This window comes from Phaseolus vulgaris, chromosome 3 (genome assembly GCF_051622355.1).
Source record: "Phaseolus vulgaris cultivar YP4 chromosome 3, ASM5162235v1, whole genome shotgun sequence".
NCBI classification, from domain to species: domain Eukaryota; kingdom Viridiplantae; phylum Streptophyta; class Magnoliopsida; order Fabales; family Fabaceae; genus Phaseolus; species Phaseolus vulgaris.
This window is the reverse complement of record NC_143500.1, coordinates 50,652,873-50,674,262: the sequence shown is the minus strand read 5'-3', so window position 1 is coordinate 50,674,262 and position 21,390 is coordinate 50,652,873. Positions and strand designations below refer to the sequence as shown.

At 33.8% G+C, this 21,390-nt stretch overlaps 2 protein-coding genes across 3 annotated transcripts; both read left to right on the top strand.

Annotated features, from left to right (window-relative positions):
* Positions 1 to 1,358: 1,358 nt before the first annotated feature.
* Positions 1,359 to 4,983, top strand: LOC137808379 (zinc finger protein GAI-ASSOCIATED FACTOR 1). The gene is made up of 4 exons (XM_068609455.2): positions 1,359 to 2,202; positions 2,279 to 2,675; positions 2,771 to 2,979; positions 3,534 to 4,983. The coding sequence occupies exons 1-4, from the start codon at positions 2,088 to 2,090 to the stop codon at positions 4,331 to 4,333; spliced, it is 1,521 nt and encodes a 506-aa protein (XP_068465556.1). The 5' UTR covers positions 1,359 to 2,087; the 3' UTR covers positions 4,334 to 4,983.
* Positions 4,984 to 9,188: 4,205 nt separating this feature from the next.
* LOC137808378 (putative protein phosphatase 2C 55) lies at positions 9,189 to 18,217 on the top strand. 2 transcript variants are annotated; one of them, XM_068609454.2, is made up of 5 exons: positions 9,189 to 9,770; positions 10,560 to 10,884; positions 11,684 to 11,833; positions 16,367 to 16,657; positions 17,884 to 18,217. In XM_068609454.2, exons 1-5 carry the CDS (start codon positions 9,460 to 9,462, stop codon positions 17,884 to 17,886), a joined length of 1,080 nt encoding a protein of 359 aa, XP_068465555.1. In that variant the 5' UTR covers positions 9,189 to 9,459; the 3' UTR covers positions 17,887 to 18,217. The 2 variants fall into 2 exon arrangements, with proteins under 2 accessions (XP_068465555.1, XP_090155862.1); XM_090299736.1 differs by lacking the exon at positions 17,884 to 18,217 and having other exon boundaries at positions 9,229 to 9,770; positions 16,367 to 16,845.
* The last annotated feature ends 3,173 nt before the right edge of the window (positions 18,218 to 21,390 follow it).

Genomic DNA, 21,390 nt, shown 5'->3' with positions numbered 1-21,390 from the left:
AACCATGTGGAGTAAAAACGACACAACAATTTAGTGAACTGGTTATCTTACTAATGGACATAAGATTTAAATTAAAAGAAGGAATCTTTGAGAGTGATTTTGTCATTGAATTTAATTGTGCCTGTAGATGAGATGGGCGCAGTTGAGCCTCTAGGCAGATTAACATTTGAAATAAATGATGATGAAGTGTGTGTGAAAAATTGTGAATCAGATGCAATGTGATGGGTTGCTCCACTATCCAAAATCCATGGTTTCGTAAAAGCAGAATTAGAAAAGGAGTTATGGGCAAGCAGACCTGCAGAGCTAACAAACGTGTCACTTTTACCGTTATTGTTGAGCGAGTAAATAGCCCTTGCCAATTGCTGAATTTGTTCGGCATTGAAGTGTTGTACGAGGTTTCTATCGGACTCGTTACTTGTGTCTTCTTTGCTAGACATGATTTTTTTATTTAGGGGATAAAAATGGAGAGACTGTCAGGCACCAAGATCGGTGCTCTAATAGCATATAAGAAAATGATAAAAGATGTTTCTTCTCTTATGTAAAGAAGAAAATACTAATAATGAGATTCTATAATTATTAAATTAATTGTATATAATTGGGTACAATATCGTCAAATATTACATACAATAATTGCATATAATTTTATAATTATTATTTTCTTAATAACTAAAATTAAAAATTTATCTACTTATACAATTTTTAAGACTTACGAAGGAGATATCTCTAAAAGAGAATATTTTGATAAAACTTTTTTTTCTTCTAAGTATTGTTTAGAGGGTTGGGATGTCCTTCATCAATAAGATATTCCTTGCTGCAAATAATTTGTTATTTGAACATCAAACTCATCACTTGACCAACATTTTCTCCATTAAAAAAGAATTTTAATACTATTTTTTCCTTTGAAAGTTATTAGTTGAAGTATTAAATTTATCATCTTCACAATATTCTATCGTTTACGGAAGTAAATATTATATCATAACGTAATTATACTTGTCATACACAACATAAAATAAATTGTGGGAGAAGAATAAGAACAAAACTTTTCAAAGATTTGTGTTTCAATTCTTCTCTAAAGCAAAACTAATTTGGTATAAATGAGTATCAACTTCTCAAACTTATCTATTCCTATTCAAAATCAATCTTAGTATTCCCAAAAACATAAACTTAACTAAAGAGGGGGCAGTGAGTTTATATTTTAGAGGAATGAAGTATTTTAGTTTTTTTTAATCTGAATCATTAACTCTTTTTCTTTAGTATATCTAACGGTGAAAAGAGATAACTCAACCGTGTACCACGCATTCTGCTTCACCGTACTCACTCTGAATATAATAAAAGAAATGTAATAATTAGAAGCAAAAGGAAACGTGGCAAATCCAGAGCGGCGCAAAGCACAGGAAAGCCATCATGGGTTCTTTGACTTTGTATTTCTTTGAGAAATTGTTTTGTTTTGTTACCAATATTCATCGTTTCGCCAGTGCTCTGTCTCCTTGTCCCTGTCGGTTGCTACAGAATACGGATTCAAACTACGCAGACTCAAAGCACCAAACGACAAACGTGGGAGTAAAACACTCCCTTCACTCTCTCAACAGTGTGTCTGGATTCTTCCAAGTTCTAACCATTTGCTTCCACAAGTGGAGGAACGCACGATGAGAACTTGTACAAAAAAATCTTTCTTTTTCTCTCTCTATGTTCCTTTCTTCACCGTCCTAACATAACACAAGGGCATGCATATATAATTAAACTCTTTTCTCACTTTGGAAATACTACCAAGTTAACTTGAGGAATAAATAAAGAAAAACGGAAAAATGAATACAAGTGTGAAAACTGAAAAGTGTTTCCAGGACTTGGTTTTTTGTTCCGTTTTAAGGTTAATTTTGGTGGCATTATTGGAGGTGTAGGTAGGTGGTGAAGGTAAATGGGAGAAACGAGGTTAAATAAATAAATATATATAAAAAAAAAACTGTGGAGGTTGACCGGTGGATATTAGAGTAGTGAGTAGTAGCAGAATAGAAAGAAACCCTAATGAGAAACCAAACCAAACCAAAACTTGATCCATCATAGAAGTTGGTGAATAGAGTGAGGTTCCCATGACGGTTGATTTGGACAACGTTTCCACAGCGTCAGGGGAAGCAAGCATCTCTTCCTCTGGCAATCAAACAAAACCCACTCCCAAGAGAAAACGAAACCTCCCTGGCATGCCAGGTACTAACCTCAATCAAATCACAACTTCTAAACAACGAGATCAAATATTTTATTTAATTTAATTTGTTTTTGTCAGATCCTGAGGCAGAGGTGATTGCTTTGTCGCCGAAGACGCTGTTGGCGACGAACCGGTTCGTGTGCGAGATATGCAACAAAGGATTTCAGAGGGACCAGAATCTGCAGCTTCATCGGAGAGGTCACAACTTGCCGTGGAAGCTGAGGCAGAGGTCCACCAAGGAGGTAAGGAAGAGAGTGTACGTGTGTCCCGAACCAGCGTGCGTGCACCACGACCCTTCTAGAGCCTTGGGGGACTTGACGGGGATCAAGAAGCACTTCTGCAGGAAGCACTGTGAGAAGAAGTGGAAATGCGACAAATGCTCCAAGAAATACGCCGTTCAGTCGGATTGGAAAGCGCACTCCAAAGTCTGCGGCAATAGAGAGTATAAGTGCGATTGCGGAACCGTTTTCTCCAGGTTCTTTTTTTACTCTCTCTCTCTCTCTCTCTCTCTCTCTCTCTCGATTTTGGATTCTCTTTGTAAAGGCTCTGTTTGGTGGTTGGGATTTGAAGGAGGGATAGCTTCATTACTCATAGAGCGTTTTGCGATGCGTTGGCAAAGGAGAGTATGAGATCTCACACTGATGTTACCAAGGCTAATGAGGAAAATGATTCAAAGGTCTTAACCGACTCACCGCCGCCGGAGGTGGCGGCGGCTACAGCCACCAGCCCTGCGCAGTCAAACAGTGCCATATCTTCTGGTGGGCAGACGCAGAACCCAGGTAGATTGGATGATTAATTCCGTATTTGGCAAAAACATGCGCTGTTTTTGGTTTTGTCGCGTGTGATGTGGTAAAACTAGTCAACAAAATCAAAGTTATGTTTTTTTGTTTTCGTTAGCGAATGTGAGCCTGAAGGTTAGTAGATTTTTTGTCTGATATTGTTTTTTGGTGTGACTTGTGGTGTGATAAAAAAGGATGGAACAGGGAAGTAATCTGAGATTCCATGGGCGGAAATGGAAATAAAGAACTTGAAAAGGTGTTCATTGGGACTGGGATCTGAATCGTGCAATTGATAACAAGTGGTGTTCAAAGATACAAAGCTAAAAAGAGGAAAAGATTTGTTTGTTTTTTGGGGATGGAGGGAAAGGAGGGTGGAGTGCGTTTTAGTAGAGGAAAAACTATTATTTTGTTCTTTTCTTCTGAGAATCTAACTTAAAAAGAAAGACATTAACTTTCCTACTCTGTGCGTGTTCTACTATTTAATTAATAATAGTTCATTATAATAATGTTGTTGTTGTTTTCCTTTTCTTTATTTTTTGTTTCTGGCGTTTCAGAGTTGCCAGAAAATAATCTCCCACAAGTCACTGAGGAGCCACAAGCTCTTACTGCTACAAGTGGGAGCTGTGGCAGCAACAGCAGTAACAACTGCTCAACAAGCAATGGTGGTGCTACTAGTAATAGTAACAGTAGTAGTATGTTTGCAAGTTTGTTTGCTTCTTCAACATCAACTGGGACTCAACAATCTCAAACACCAGCATTCAGTGACTTAGTTAGAGCCATGGGGCCTCCAGATCATCATGCAGACATCTCAGCTCCCTCTTCATCTGAGGCCATATCTCTTTGCCTCTCCACCAGTAATGCCTCACCAATATTTGCAACAGGAGGGCAGGAGCACCGGCAGTATGCCTCGCCTCCACAACCAGCCATGTCAGCCACAGCATTGCTGCAGAAAGCTGCTCAAATGGGTGCTGCGGCCACAAATGCCTCTCTGCTTCGCGGCTTTGGCATTGTGTCGTCATCTTCAGCTTCAACTTCATCAGGCCAGCAAAATGGCCTGCAATGGGGTCAGCCTCAGTTAGAATCTGAGAGTGGCTCGGTTCCTGCTGCTCTTGGACTTAGTCTTCCATGTGATGGTGATTCTGGACTGAACGAATTGATGATGGGGACACCCTCAATGTTTGGTCCTAAACACACAACTCTTGATTTTCTAGGATTGGGGATGGCTGCTGGTGGAGGCTTATCTGCCCTCATCACATCTATTGGTGGTGGTTTGGATGTTACTGCTGCTGCTGCAGCAGCAACCTTTGGTAATGGGGAGTTTTCTGGCAAAGATACTGGAAGGAGGAGCTCTTGAGATTTTGGTGCAAGAACTGCCTTTATCAGAGCAAAAAGTTATGTATGACTGTAGAGGTGAATGTTGTCTTTGTGTAGAATGTTTGGTAGCAGCAATGCACAGGAGTATCAGTAGTATGATAGAGCATGCACATATGGAGCAATGCAAGAAATAGTGCGCAAATGGGGAACTTTTTGGGCTGTGTTTTGCCCCCCTTTTGATTTGAGTGAAATGACTGTATTTACTGTCTTTGAAAACGGAAAGGTGGCAAATTCCAATTAGTGGCACAAGTTACAATATGCTTGCTGTGCTCTGAAGGAGGGGTAGTTGTGAATTATGGTTGTTTGCAAAGTGACAGTGACACTTTTGAAGATATATCATCTTGGTTTCGACATCTTGGGCCTCCACAGTTTTGATCAAATTTGAATTTTGCCGTTGAAAGCTTTGATCCGTAGCCGTTGGCATAAATCAGGAAACTCTCATTAGTATAGTGTTCTTCTACTTTCGATTTATTGTAACGAGGTTGGTTTTCATCCATGCCCCCATTGTTTTGTAGTTAATGGTTCATACAATACTAGTGAGAATTAATGTTTTAATGTAAACTTCAAAAATAATTCTAGCGTTCCTTTGTATATGGTTAAAAATTATAATAAGTGTTATTCTTCTATTAATTTGGAATTCAATTTTGGTAATTATTTTTATTAACTATATTGTATATATTATTAAAGTGAAACTTTAAATATAATAGGAGAATATTAATTAATTGCAACGCGCTTGCAAGAGAAGATGTTGACATCTAATGGTGACCGTAAGAGGAGACAAGATAGGGATGGAAAAGTTAATAGGAAAGAAATTACAAAAGTTCCTAACTTAGGATTCAAAGAGGAAATGAAGAAAAAAAATACAGATTAGTAGCTAGTATAAAAAAAATTACATCTATTATATTTATAAGCAATGTAGAAAATATATGTTAATTTTTATATAAGATCTATATAGTATCAAATGTCTACGTCAATTAAAAAATTACTTATATGATCTATACATTACATTTTATATATTTTTTAAAATAAAAGCTTTCATAGTATTAAGTTGGACCACTTTATACATAATTCAATGTTATTTATTTTTTAAATTATGTTAAAGTTATTAAAATCATAAACAAATAATAATTTTAAATCAAGTACAATTAACTGTCTTACATCAGAATGTTATTTTCTTCTTCCTAACTTCTTCTTGCACTCCATATTTTTTTAAAATATTTTTTATTTTATTGATTTTTTTTTAATTTTATGAAAAAACTTCAATTATATAATTTAAAAGGCATTTCTGAATTTGAAAATATCTTTGATATTTTATAATTCAAATGTATTATTTTTAAGAAAAAAATCATTTCAAATTGTAAAATTTGAAAGAATTTTTCAAAATATCTTATGAATTTTATAGGATGTGTAAATTAAAATAAATACATTTTAGATCATAAAATTTAAAATATATTTCGGTATAATTTGTAATGTATTTTCTTTTAAAAAGAATATTTCAGATGATAATATTTTTTATTAAAAATAACATTCAAATTTTATAATATATTTTTAATGATAAAATTATCTTTTTATCTAATTTATAAAAATGTAAGGAAAAACTATGGATGTACACGAAGAAATAGCCCTTAGATCTTTGCCTAACATTTGAACGGAGGAGCTTAGCCCAACTTGATGTCTAATAGAGCACCTCTTTTTTGGTTGTAGTCCAGTGTGAAAGAAACGAAATGTTGGACTCCCGTTTAATATGCTGAAACAGAAAACGAATGTTTTTTTTAAAAAAAATTGCAAGAAAATAATGTGTTTCATTGACATAAATTTTAGTACAATTTTTTACTTCTTATCACTTTTATTATTTTTCTATAATTTTAAAATTAAAATAGAAATTCATTTTCAATATCTCATTATTGAAATTTGAAATTTAAAATTTGATGCAAGAAAAATAAGGTTAACCTTTATTTTATAAAGTAATAATAGGTTGATCCTTTCATTTCTCTCTTACATACTTCATAAATTATTATTTTATTACAATATTTTATTTATTTTATTTTATTATAAAAAAATTTGAATGAATGAGTAGTTAAAACTTACAACAATTAATGCTGAAAATGGTCCTAGTCCAGTGTATATACTCTTGTTATTTTTCCATTGTCTCATATATACAATATCAAAATCCTTTACGTTCCTAACCTAACCTTGTTTTATTTGACGTGGCCACAAAATATTGAAAAATAAAAAGAAGATTCTTTTTACTTTTGAAAAAAAAGGAAATTTTTTTTTAAAAAAAAGTCATCGTGATTAAGTTAAGAGGTAAAACCATTGAATTAAATTGAATTTTGATTCCTCTAGTTTAAATTTTGTGGTGATTTTGATTTTTCAAAAAATATGTGATTTAGATAATTAAGTAAAGCTCTCAACAATCCTTTCAAAATAAAGGAAGTCTGAAGTAGCAACGGTCTTTCATCAATTATTTTCATGCCACTTGCTCTGCATTCCTTACACTTTACAATGATCAAATCTCCAAGAAATCGCACACATTGTGATCAATTTGTTTTCTTCTATATGACCTATTGCTCTCGTGGCATGATGATTGTTTTCCTAACTGAGAAAAGGGAAAACATTTGAATGTGAATAAAAAAATTATTATTGAAGAACTAAATTTTTGAAAATAAATTTTCTTTATTCAAGTTTTTTTTTAAATTGATACAATTTGAGAAATGGAATATAAATAATTTAGAAATCAGTATTGATATAAAAATTTGGTTAACAAAATAATAAAAAACAAAAGAAGATAAATATTGCAAAAAAAATTTATATTGATTTAAATCATAAATTATCCTCCTACACCTAATTTTAAAGTAATTGAATTTCACTATCTTTAAAGTTTGTAAAAACACTCAAAATTACAATTATAGACACAATATAACAAATAAAAGTTAATTAAACTCTTCAACACACTCAAAATTGTTCAACTCTTGAACACCCAAAGTTACATAAACAAAGAAAAGGAAAGAATGTAAAAAAAATCACATAAACAAATGATAAGGTTGATACAATCAGCACGACATAATATTTTTTATTCTAAAAAAATTAAAAGCATTTTTGACAAATGAAAATAGCTCACATAATTTCAAAAGAATTTATGTTTTTCAATAGTATTTATTATAAATAAATGAAAGTAATACTTTATTTATAAAGTTTAGAAAACATTGATTTAGAGAAATTTCAAACATATTTAATAGATTATACTAAAATTTGAAAAACTGTTGCAATGCTTCTTATTTTAATTGATTATCAGATATATTAGTCAATTATTATTTTGGCTCTGCAGTTAATAGAAAAAGAGAAGTTAATCAATTATATAAGAGTTCAATATGGTATTCTTCTTTTAGAACATTAAAAATATTTAAATATATTCTTTGATTTAATTAGTTAATAGAATGAATAATTGATTATCCTTCTCTTAATCCACATAAATAGTTGAATTAGTTATTAAAGACTTAATCAATGAACAATTTTTTTAAAAACTTTCTCATATTTTTACGCTAACAAAAAGATTTTTTAAAAATCGATTTTAGTATAGATTTTAAATTAAAAACTTTATTAATACTTGTACAAAAGACTCACAACATATCTCGTATGAAAGCTAAGAACTTAAAAGTAAAACATTTTTCAATTTTTCATCTTCAAATATTATCATCAAGTAATCTTCATCTATACTTAGTCTACTCTTCAAGTACAACATTTATATTATAAAATATTATTATTAATTTTTGATATAACGTTTGATTTGGAGAAAAGGATAATATTTTTATATTCTAGCAAATTTACTAGACGATAATAGAAATATAACTAGAAGAAATCAAGACTTTAGAAAATGGGGTTATGGTTTGGTGAAGATTTATAGATAAAACTATAAAATGTATTCAGAAACCGTAGTTTTTAATTTTTCTGATCTCTTTTCCTGTTCAGTTTCCTTTCTTTTTTATAGAAATTTTTTCCCATGTCCTTCTTTGTAACGGTTCTCTTTTATGACTTAATTCCTTCATAAATTCTCGTAATCCCACATTCGTCAAATTTGCACTTTATTTTTTATGAAGATTTTGCAGGTATCGTCATTAATTTCCTCGATCGGACTGTTATAATATATTAATTGGATCGGCCCATGACCTCACAATCCCTTAGTGATCGTTCCATGACCTCACATCCCCTCAATAATCGTCCCATAATCTCACAATAACTTAGTAAAGATAATTTCGAAAGATTTCAAAATGTGGTCCAATGATACTATGGATAATAAGAGAAATTATTTTCATATGTTAAAGATTACTTAATTTTTTTTCATATGTACAATTATATTCTTTCATATTTACAACTACTTATCAAGCACTTTTAATCTAAAAAAATAATCCTAACATCTTAATAAACTACCTTTCTTAAATTTCCTATTCAAATATAAAAGATTATGAGAGTTGTTGTGCTAATTTACTTCAAATAACATTTCAAATATAATTTCTTATTTAACTTTTCTAAAATTAACTTTCAGTCTGATACAACAGCCGGTTCTTACAATTTGAGAAATTTTGCTTTAAACTAAAAAATTAAAATCAAATTTTTGATATTCTATACTTTTATAATCGAGTTTTTAAACTTAGTAAAATTCCCACTAGTTATTATTTTAATTTTATAAATTAATCAAGAGAATCAAATACGAAACTTATAAAAATCGAAGATCTAGATGAAATAATTAAAAAAAAATCTCAAACAAATCAAGACGCAACTGATTAAACCTTAATTTTATCGAAGTGTATTAAAATTTTTGGGTGTGATATCGAACTGTGTTCATTGTTTAAGAGCAGTTAGAATTTTAACGCAGATACAAAATAAATAAATAAATGAAAATAAAATATTCAAATTTGAATTGAAAAAGAATCCACAGAGACGTAGCGATAAAGAGGGCAAGCATTGGAATAGAAGACGGAGTTTTGTCTCATTCAATCTCCCATCGCAAGTTTGTGAGGCTCTAGCGGAACCGAGACAATCTCCTCTATCTTGGTGCTTCTCGCTCTTCTCCCATCTCAGGTTCACGTTTTTCATTCTCCGCATTCCATGGCAGCTTCCGCTTCCAATGCTGTTCTTCTCGGAGACGTCTACTTCGACGAAGTCGCCGCCAAGCCCTCCGGCGTTCGCTTCCGGGACAGGACGCGCCGCACCGCTTTGCGAGCTACCGTCAATCTCACAAGATTGCAACCCTTGAACAGTCTCTTGAACTTCGGGTGCTCCACCTCCGATGCAACTTGGAGGAGTTGGAGTCCGAGCTCGCTCCTTGTCGGAACCAAGCACTCCTCCTTTCCTTGCTGCTCCGCCGAGACAACGCCTCATGTTCAACACCTTGCCTCCTCCACATTTTCATTCGACCAGTACGTGTTTCTCTATAAACCCTTGTTTTCTTTTCTGAATTTACATGTTACTTTTAGGGTGAGATGTGTTGTAGTTTCCTTAATTTTTGGTTTTAGTCACTGTCTCACTACACTTACATCTACCCTTCAAATGGAAAAAAAATGAAAGCTACTCTCTCTGTAGCTTCGAACTTGACGTGAATCTAGTGGTGTAGAATGGGAACCAACCAAACACACGGTTATAAATATTAGAAGTAGTTTGGTTCCTGGATTTTTTACAATTTGTGCATTTTGTCCCTCTTATGGAGTTGAGCGAGGACCAGAAACGTTATTTAACGTATGGAGATTAAAACCAACTTTAGATCGAAACTTCAGAGACTTCAATTCAAATATATTTTACCCTATTTTTTATGTATAATGATGGTAAAAATGAATGATTTATTTATTTTATTATAATGAACATCTTGTACTAAAATGGCCGATGGTTACCCTCCTAGGAACTAGAATAAGAGTTAAACATGATGCTTTTATTTTAGAGATAACCCTTATTTTAATCATTTGCTCAAGTTATTTTAATTTATGACTTTGTTGAATGATGGTAAAACATTATTTGCGTTAGTTTATGAGAAGGTATTAGTGTGAATAACGTTTTCACTGTACAGAAGTGAAGTAATTTTTTTACCAGAGTTAAGTACTACTACAATTGCCTACCCACACATTTAGTATCAAGATTGAAGAGGAGGTTTACTCTTTTAATTTATCTTTCCCACGAGTACAAGGTAGACATGTTGAATAATGATGTTTTTTCAGAACAAATTTTGGTGTCGAGAGGTTGAAGTTGTTTTCGGGGTCATGTTACCTACCACATCCGGATAAGGAGGACTATGGTGGAGAGGATGCACATTTCATTTGTGTAGAGGAACAAACAATTGGTGTTGCAGATGGTGTTGGTGGCTGGGCAGATGTTGGTGTTAATGCTGGACTGTTTGCTCAAGAACTCATGTCCCATTCTGTTAGAGCAATTGAAGAGGGACCAAAAGGTCCTGTTGATCCCGCCAGTGTTTTAGAGAAGGCTCACTCTTGTACAAAGGCCAAGGGTTCATCAACAGCTTGTATCATTGCTCTTACTGATACGGTATAATATTATTTTTATTTAAATTTTTTACTATCAAAGTAGTTTTCTTCCTTTTCTATTGGACAGAACCAGATGTGTGCAGACTTTTTTCATTGCATTTTTATGCTATATATTAAATATTTGTTTTTTTCACCTTGTTGACGTTATCAACATTAGATTAGATTATGCATCTCCCCAACATCTGTATTTTGTCACATGAATGGTTTTCTTCCTTTTCCATTGGACAGCACTAGAGGTGTCTGGGCTTCTTTATAGTATTTTTAATGCTATATATTAAATATTTGTTTTTTTTCACCTTGTTGACTTTGTCAACATTACATTAGATTATCCATCTCCCTAACATCTGTATTTTTATGTCATACGATGTCTGATATAAACTCTTGTACATTAAAACAGATTCTTGTCTACGTCCAGAATCAGACTTACTGTTATGTGAAAGTGATGAGTTTAGCATGTATCTACTGTTAGGTTCCTTTGAAATCAATATCTAAATGGCATTGGGGGAAAATTAAAGCGTGCTCAAATTTTTCCATCTTGTTTTTCATGAATTTGGTGTCATTTTTCTCGACTATACTCATGTTAATATACAGTTCAGACATGAACACATACACAAATATCTTTAACTCTTGTATAACCTGCTCCTAAGCCCCAAGTTATTGATGTTTTAGTGTGCATCATACTGAAGCCCAATAGTTCACAGCCAGCAAAATCTGGGTAACTTGCTTTTTTAAGTCTAAAAGGAAGTGTCAGAGTAAATCAAATGATTGATTTGCTTACTAGGTATGGTTTATTGGTCCAGGGACTGCATGCCATTAATTTGGGTGACAGTGGGTTCATTGTGATTAGAGATGGATGCACCATTTTCAAGTCCCCTGTTCAACAGCATGACTTCAATTTTACGTATCAACTGGAGAGTGGCGATGGATGTGATCTACCCAGCTCTGGTGAGGTAAGTTGTCGCTAATTTCACACATGATTTAGTTCTAAAGGCATTAACATTAGCAATATGGAAATTTCAAAATTAGGCTCTTATTTGTTGAGGCTGTACCTTCTTGCCTGTTTCTGATAGCATGCATGCCAGGGACTTGTTGAGACAGTATAGTCCAAGTCTTACTGTTTCTGACATTATGATTCTGGTGCCATGAAACAGAGTTTTCAGAACTTTCCTCCAAACTCTTGTGATTAATATAGGAACCAACTGAAAGACTGGCATTTGAAATTTTCTTCATATCGTAATCATATTTTCAAGGTTGATTTCGTAAAACTTGGGGTTTTTATTGGCAAAGGTAATAATAAACAGAGGGTTTTTATTTATTTTAACTAAAGAAAGGTCAGGGAGAGAGGAGTGAAAATGAAAGTTTAGCTCATTTTCAATATTCCCTTTTGTATATTAAGCACATGTAAGATGATTTTGATATGAGATCAGAAAATGTTACTGAATTGAAGGTTGGGAATGTCACCTCCCAAGGAATTTAGAGAAGAATGATTTCTGAATAATGTTTCTTGTCTATTCATAAAGGTGAATTATACATCCATAGATAAGGAAAGTAACACAGAGTCATAACACAATGGTAAAGGAAATAATCCTATAGCAATTTGATAGCTCATTACTAAGAATCCTTAATAGATTGTGAAATCTTTAGTGCATGAAATCGTCCCATGCAGAGGGTGGTTTGGTACTACGCTTGGGCCTTTTATTAATATCCAACATCAGCCCATCCGTTAATGCTGCAGTTGGGTCCATGGTTGCTGGACTCTTATCACCCCTGGCTCTTCGAAAATTACCTTGTCCTCAAGGTGGTAGGTGGCAGTCAAGTCAGCCCAATCCTCCCAAGTGGTGTCTTTAGGAGGGAGTCTTGCCCATTGGACCAAAAGTTTGGGACAGGGAAGGTAACAAGTTTTTTCCTATTTAGAATTCAAAATGAAAAGTGCTTGGGTAATTAACTCAAGACTGGAGAAGATAGGAGAAAGGTCCTTAGTAGTGGGAATGGGTCTATGATGTAATTTGAGTAGTGGAAAACCAGATGGATCTTGACTGATTCAAGCTAAGCAAACCACAAGGAACATGACCAACAACTTTCATGATCTCAAAAGGGCTATACAAGCATTTGCTCAACTTTTGATAGGTAGTGGAAAACCGGATGAATCTTGGTGGATTCATGCCAAGCCAAATGACAAGCAACATGACTAACAACTTTCATGATCTCAAAAGGGTTATACAAGCATTTGCTCAACTTTTGATAGGGGGAGCCCAAAATAGAAACTTAATGGTAAGGGTACAATTTTACTTATACACTGTCACCAATCTTGTAAGAGACATGATGACAATGAGAATCAACATAGGCCTTTCGTAGTTTTCTAAGCCTTATGCAATTTGCAAGTAAGAGAGGCAAGCAAATCTTCTTATGAAGAAAGGAGTCAACAACTTTAATATGGGAGGAGCCTGAAAAGTAGATGGGAATGGTGGGAGGAGATTTCCCAAAAGGTGGCTTTGAAAGGGGTGATCCTTGTAGCAAAATGGGAGGTGTTGTTACAACACCATTCTGCAAGGTTGAGAAATTTGGGCCGCTGAGAAGGTTGACCATGGGCACAAGGACAAAGATACAACTCAAGAACTCTATTAAGAACCCCAATCTTGCCATCACTCTGAAGGTGATAGGTTGTACTCATGTGGAGCTTGGTACCACTCAACTTTAAAAGTTTTTGCCAAAAGTGTTGATAAAGAAAGGGTCCCGATATAAGGCTTCTTGGGAACCTATGAAGTTTGTAAACCATATCAATGAAGATGAGAGAAACTTTGTTGTCAGTTAAATGTGTAGGGAGATGACCAAAATGTTGCCCTTCTGGAAAATGATTAACAACAACTAATATAATGGTGGAACTTGAAGGTGGTGGAAGTCTGGTTATGAAATCTAAAAGGACAAACCTCCCAGAGGGTAATAACAAGAGTTCTAGGTTGCAATAAACTAGGGGTCTTGGTGTTGTACTTTGTTTGTTGGAAAATTGAATAGTTAGTGATGATTTGGATGTCGTCCTACTTCATTCCATGCCAAAAGAAATTGGTAGGGTTAGCTAAGAGCCTTTGTAATTCCCATATGGCCACCCAAGGGAGAAGCATGAAATTTAGTCAATAGCAAGGGAATGAAAGAACAACTGTTAGGAAGCCAAACACTACCTTTAAAAAGTAACAAGCCATCAACAATTTTATAATTACAGTGACGAGCGTGAAAGAGAGACCTATTGTTTGAGGGAACAATATGCGTTTGAAGTAGGTCGTCATTGCTTTAAATTTTCTAAGAACTAAAATTGTAGAATGGAGAGAAACCTACTAACTAGAGTCCATTTCAGAGTCATGCACGTGAGAAAGAGCATCGACAACAACATTGTGCTTACCTTGCTTTTATTGAATGGAGATAGAAGGAGAACAAAACTTGAAGAAGATAAAATATTTTCAATTTAACAAAGAGGATGAATAAGAGAAAAGAATGGAAGAGAGAAGCTTATGGGATGGAGGAAGCCACACCACTTGTTCAAGATGAGTGTTGAATTGAATTGTCACTTGATCCTATGATCCAAGATAAGACTCAAGGAAGTAGATGACTCTCTTCTTTCAAAGAAGTCTAGAAGTGCTCTAGGATATCTCTCTCAATTCTCATATATTTAAAAGTTATTCTACAAAGAGATGAGATGATTATTTATAGCCCAAGACCTTCTCCTAAATGACAATCTAATGTTATGTAAATGTAGGATCTAGAGGCTTTAAGTTTGAACAAAATTTAAACAAGAAAAGGAGGGAAAATTTATATTTTAAAATTTAGATCTAGATCAATGGCTTAGATTTGTCCATGTTTCCCATACCTGAGGCTGAGTCACAATTCCCGTGCTTCCTTCACACCTGTGATCCTAGCTTTCTCCTTCACTTTTGTAAGTACAAAATACAATTTTTGGAATGTCATCGGGGGCCATGTGAATTTGGTGAAACCCTTGAGCAAGGTCAACTTTTGTGAACCTTGAAGCAATGTCCAAGTTGTCCATGCATACTCACGTTGTCCCATCCTTTTTGTGAACTAGTAACATTGTAAAAGAGAATGGACTTTGATTGGTTGAATCAAGCCATCACAGATGAAATCACCAATTTGATGTTTGATTTCTTGCTTCTACAAACGTGGATAAGGTATGATCAAACATTTATTGCGGCAACAACACTAAGAAAAAGGTGAATGTGGTGGTTAGTAGTTCTTGGTAGGGGTAAGGAGTGAAAGGCTGAAAAATGGGTTCAAGTTGTGGTAAAAATGGGTGAAGGCATGTCATCAGGTCCATCAAAATGGGAAACATCAAGCTTCAATTCAACAGACAACAAGGACCGTGAGGGTAAGAGCTGGTGGTAGAAGTAAACAGCTTAGAGTAGGTTTCTATGTTAGAAACATGACTGATGACCTCATAAAGTTTGGAGTGGAGGTGGCTCTGATCACTTGCAAGGGTAATTTGGTTCTGGGTAAGTTTTGCAACAGCTTCCCCAATACAAGCCAGCGCCTCAACCTGAGTTTGAGCATGTATCTGGTTAGGGCAGTCATTATGGATGCCAATGAAAGGACCAATTGAAATGAGAACAGAAAATGTTCCAGAATTGGAGGTTAGGAACGTCACCTCCCAAGGAATTAGGAAATAATGATTTCTGAATAATGCTTCTTGTCTATTCATAAAGGTGCATTATACTTATACATCCATATATAAGGAAAAGGCTAAACAGAATCATAAAGGAAATAACATACTTTAATTGTTATCCTATAGCAGTTTGGCAGTTCATTTCGAAGAATCTGTAATAGATTGTGAAATCTTTAGTGCACAAAGTCCTCCCAATGAAAGGACCAATTGAAATGAGAACAGAAAATGTTCCAGAATTGGAGGCTAGGAACGTCACCTCCCAAGGAATTAGGAAATAATGATTTCTGAATAATGCTTCTTGTCTATTCATAAAGGTGCATTATACTTATACATCCATATATAAGGAAAAGGCTAAACAGAATCATAAAGGAAATAACATACTTTAATTGTTATCCTATAGCAGTTTGGCAGTTCATTGCGAAGAATCTGTGATAGATTGTGAAATCTTTAGTGCACGAAGTCCTCCCATCCAAAGGGACTATTGGTACTATGCTTTGTCCTTGTATTAACATCCATCGTAGGAACCATCCGTTCATGCTGCAGTTGGGTCCATGGTTGCTGGGCTCATATCAGATTTGCAGATCAATTTTTTATTTGCTCCAGTTTCCTCTCTTTCCTTTTAAATATCAATCTGAAATTGTCGAGCAGAGTATTATTTGGGTCTTGGCACAGTCAACGCCCTAGAATTTTTCCCTAGGAAGCCACGTAGCATATTAAGTTTGTGTATTTCAAAATAAGTTCATATATATATATATATATATGTATATATTTCTGGAAAACAAACAGACTAACACACCCATCACAATCACATATCCAGGTATTTACAATATCTGTTGCACCAGGAGATGTTGTCGTTGCTGGAACAGATGGATTGTTTGACAATCTGTACAACGATGAGGTAGCTGAAGTTGTTTTGAATGCAGTTAGAGCTGGACTAGAACCCCAAGTAACTGCTCAGAAGATAGCAGCACTGGCTCGTCAGAGGGCACTGGACAGGAATAGGCAGTCACCTTTTTCTGCTGCCGCTCAAGAGGCTGGGTTCAATTATTATGGTGGGAAGCTTGATGACATAACAGTTGTTGTGTCATACATAACTGGCTCAACATGTGTGAGTTTTTCTCCATCTTAGCTTTGTTGCATTGTGTATATTCCTGTTTATCTACAGGGGCTGGGTTGCTAGCCATGTCTGTCATTTTTTACCTGAATGTGCTACTGTTTCAAAATTTTCTCTAAAAATTTGAGTTGTTCACATGCTAGTGATTTACCATATATAAATTCCTGCACAATGTTCATCTTCTTGCTTTGCATTTTATATGCCACCAATTATTTTGGCCATCTATAATTTTCTTTCACGAATGTGAAGAGCTTTAGTATAACGATCGTTGATCATCATCAAAGTAAACTATCCCCTGACAAAAAGCAGCTGCAAAACCATATTCAATTCTTTCTTAGATGACCATATTATTGTAGTTACAGGCTAACCCTTTGGCCAATCTAGGACCTTTGAACTAGATAGAGGTTAATGGGTTATGTCATTATTTATTTTTGGGAAATGACAACTGAAATTTTATCCCATTCTTTCACAAAATTCCCATTCGGTACGGTCAATTGAAATTTTATCCCATTCTTTCACAAAATTTTCACTCCATCCTACTGAATGGATGTAATTAGTTTTTCTGTTGGTTGACTCACAATAGTTTACCAAGGTTGAGTTACACTCACGAGCATGAGTGTGGGTAGTGTCACAGTGGATCTGCTAGGGGCTCGACTACAACTGGGGATGGTTTTTGATGTTGGCAGGATAGTCATTCATGGTTGTGGTTTATGTCTGGGTTGTTACAGTTAGGAATGGTGACAATGTCACAATGGAGGTTGATTTCTGAGGGTTGTCTTTTTGTAGAGGTTGATGGTGTTCTTTTCTGATTAATTTGACTGCAAATGGTGTGTTTCCTGAAAATAATTGTATTTAAGATGGTTGGTGAGGTTGATTGTGGCTCACAATGGGAGGACTTGGTAGTGTGCAGATAAACACAGCAGCGGTCTATTTTAGTTGAGTCTCTGCTATGAGGTTTAGGTTTTCTTCAGATCATTTTATTTGGTTCGGATATCCGTTTTCGGACGGGACAGGATGGTGTGTTAAACAGGTAGGATGGGGTTGTGCATATTTCATGTGTTTTGATGTGGAGCTTGCATGTGATGCTGTTTATTTTCCATCATAGGTTTAATTGTTGGTACAATACGGAGATGGATTTTTGTGAGTACGTTGGTTCTGTTTTCGTGTGCTTTGTGTGGTTATGGCTGAGGAGTTGTGTTAATTTCCTGGTTCTGTTTCAGTGAGGGGTCAAAACCAGGGGATTGGACTGTATGCTGAGAAGCTTTCATGGTAATAAAGAAGGGAATGTTTGTAGAGATATTACAAGGGAAGACTGTCATCTCCAACCACCACTAAATGGAAGCATAACTCTGAAACTCAATCAAATAATGATGAGTACACGGAAAAAGGAGGAATGACCCCCCTCCCCCAGAAAGCGGTAGCAAATGCCCCAATGCTCCTTTATTTATTTATTTCATATTCTAGGATTTTTGAAAAGTTCTGTTTCAAAATATATTTCCATAGACATTTATAGAAGTAAATAAGAAAGAAAATAGAATAATCTTTTTTCATAAACTAAAATTAATTTAGGCCAAGTTAAAATCAATTTTTTAGGGAAGCTAAATGACTTATTATTTCATTTAAGTTCTAACAAGCTGATTTTAACTTAAGAAATAAATTATTTCATTTTACGTTTTTATATAAATATTTATGAAGAAACTAATTGGGATAGGATAGGACTAAGAATACGCCCTTGGGAATACTTCGGTAATAGTTACTGCCATTATGAATGGAGTTCAAGTTTTGGGTCAGAATGGAATTATGTGTTAATTAGTTAAACTAAGCTGTTGCTGTTGCTGGGTTAATTTAAATCTGTTCTGTTATTGTTATAATCATTATCTATGTTTTCCTCTCTTTCCGTATATGGCAGTGTGTGGGAAAGTACTGCCCTGGGAATAGCATTTATGCCAGCAGATACAACCTATAGCATTAATAATATTATTCTTTACAATTAAACCTTAGTGCTTCCTATAATTTGAGATTTAGGTTTCGTAAACTGAAAAGTTATAGTTTATTTTTTTAAAATCAAGCATTGATATATGATAAGCTTTTGATATACATCTGCCCCCTCCCCCCTGGTAACAAAACACTACAAAAATTTACCTGGAATAATTTTGGGCATTTGAGCCAAATGAGTAATGTTTTAACCAAGGATACAGCATCCTTTTCTTAAGTTGTTCATTGTTTGTTAAATTGAATCAACGACTTATTTACTTACGTTTATTACATTTTTATCAATAATTTATGCTTATAAATAGTATATAATAATTTAATTGAATCAGTTGATCATATCTTTGAATATAAAAACACTAAGGATTTGTTAGAATCTCCTTAACGTAACTGGGTGCATGGAGATGTCGTGTCGTCGATTGTGAACATTAAGGTGAACATGCCAATATCATAATTCCTAACTACAGGGTTCTGTAAAATTTCCTTGTTGCATGAAGCACGTGTCTGGTTGTTTAGGCATTGCCTTGACTATTTTGTTTATACAAAATCTTAAATGAAAAGGGAAATAAACCAATTTATTTTTATGGTTCCTAGTTTGTTGAAATTCATACTAAGTATTGGATTAGACATTTAAAAGTGCATCTTTGGTGCTAGGTGAAAAAGACGGCATAAATAAAAGTTATTGTTTAGTCATGCCATCTATCAAACGTGCCTTTTTGTTATTTGTCCTATCCTCAAACTTATTGTGGGATACAACCCATGGACCCATCACACAACTCATTTCAAAACCACCAGACAAGTTTCGCATCTTATATGAAAGGCCCAAATTACAAACTTTAAGCTCCCACTTTTACTTTTTTTTCTCCCCTCAATTTCTTGTCTCTAAATTCCACTTTTTTTTAGCTATATGACATCATCCAATTGTATTTTTTATTTATTTTGTTTTAAAGGATATATATCATGAAAAATACTTCATTTTTCTTATTTGGATATCTATTGAGATAGATGTAGGATAAAAGGTGTTGCCCTCACATATAAATATATCGAATACTATAGTCAATATTCAATATTACTAAAAAAATGCCAATCACATTTTTGTATTTTTAATTTCTTATATTTAATTAACAGTATCAATACTTCAGATTACTTCAAGTTAACCACACGAAGTTGTATGTGGCTATAATTGAATTACTTTTCAGGAGAGGGACAAAATTTAAATCCTCGAAGAAAATATAACTGTTGCCAGAATCTCGTAATTGAAATAGTCACAGACTAATCTTCCCATCGAACATGGGTCTCACTAATCAGTGTTTAAGGAATCACTAATTTTTTTGGATAATAACTTTGAAAATGTCAAACTAATTGTGTAAAAAAAATAGTTTTTCAGCAACTTGTGCCATAAAATTAATTTGTATCACATTTTTACTATCAAATAAAATGAAATTATATCACTATTTAAAAAAGAAAAGAAATAATGACATTAATCATTATTAAATAATACCCAATGTGACAAATATTTTAAGAATGTTAACTATGAAGAAAAAAATATATTTGCATATGAAGTTTTGAAAATAATTATACACCGTTGCTTTTTTATCAGAAAAAAATTAATAAAAATATGAAGTATTTTAAAAATAAATGAATAAATGTAGAATATTTTAAGAATGAATTATAAACCATTGTATTCTACGGGGAAGTTATATTATTTCATTATACAGAGCTTTTTTAAAATTTAGAATTTTCATATTTTTAAACTATGAAAATATATAATTTCATTAATATCAGACATGAAATACATATTTGATTAGATGAAAAGACAGAAAAGAAAAATAATTATCCAATAAGAGAGATCTATTTTTGATATGGAAGACAAAATTTCCTTTTTGAAGTGAAGGCATTGGAGTTGATAACGTCATTGATCCATTGAAGTGGCAGAAAATAGTTTAAGTACCACAAATCTTTCTGACTTTTTCACAGACCACAAAGTTGTGTCATAACATCTCACGTCAACTAATGTCAAGCTAAAGAAGAAGAAGATTACGAACATAAATATGGGAAGGAATCACATGCCCCAAATACAAAACCTGGTAGCTAGTAATAAAAACTACACTCTATATTCAACATCTTCAACTTTAATATAATATAACCTAACTCACGTTCAAACCCCACCAGATTCGGTTCAGTGGGAGTTTGAGTAATATGACGAATTTTAATACTACCACCATAACCATCTTGTATTATACATATCATTTTAATGAAACAAATTACGTTTAATGTTAAATTAAGAAAAACTAAAATTACAATTTAACATAGAAAAAACTAATGAGTATTAATATGACTCATAAGATTTATTGCACTCATTCATAATAAGAATATAAAATTGATGTATATAGATTTGGATGGTTTTCAATTTTTTTTTATGAATATATATATCATAACATGTGAAACATTCTTAAATATTTTTTATTTATTATAAAAAATGAATAATAAAAATATGAGTTTAGGTTAAGAATAATAACTTTTAATTTTTGAAACTTGTTTTATTGCAAAGTGGACTTTAAGCCAACCACATAAAACCGGCTCATGATATTCTCATCTCTAGTCGATGTGGGATCTCCAACACATCTCTCACGCCGAGAGTGATAGCTTGTGCATGAGACAACATATTATGGGTGGTTCGATAACAAACCGATAGTGGATGGTCTGATAAGCCCAACAAACACTCAATAGGAAATACT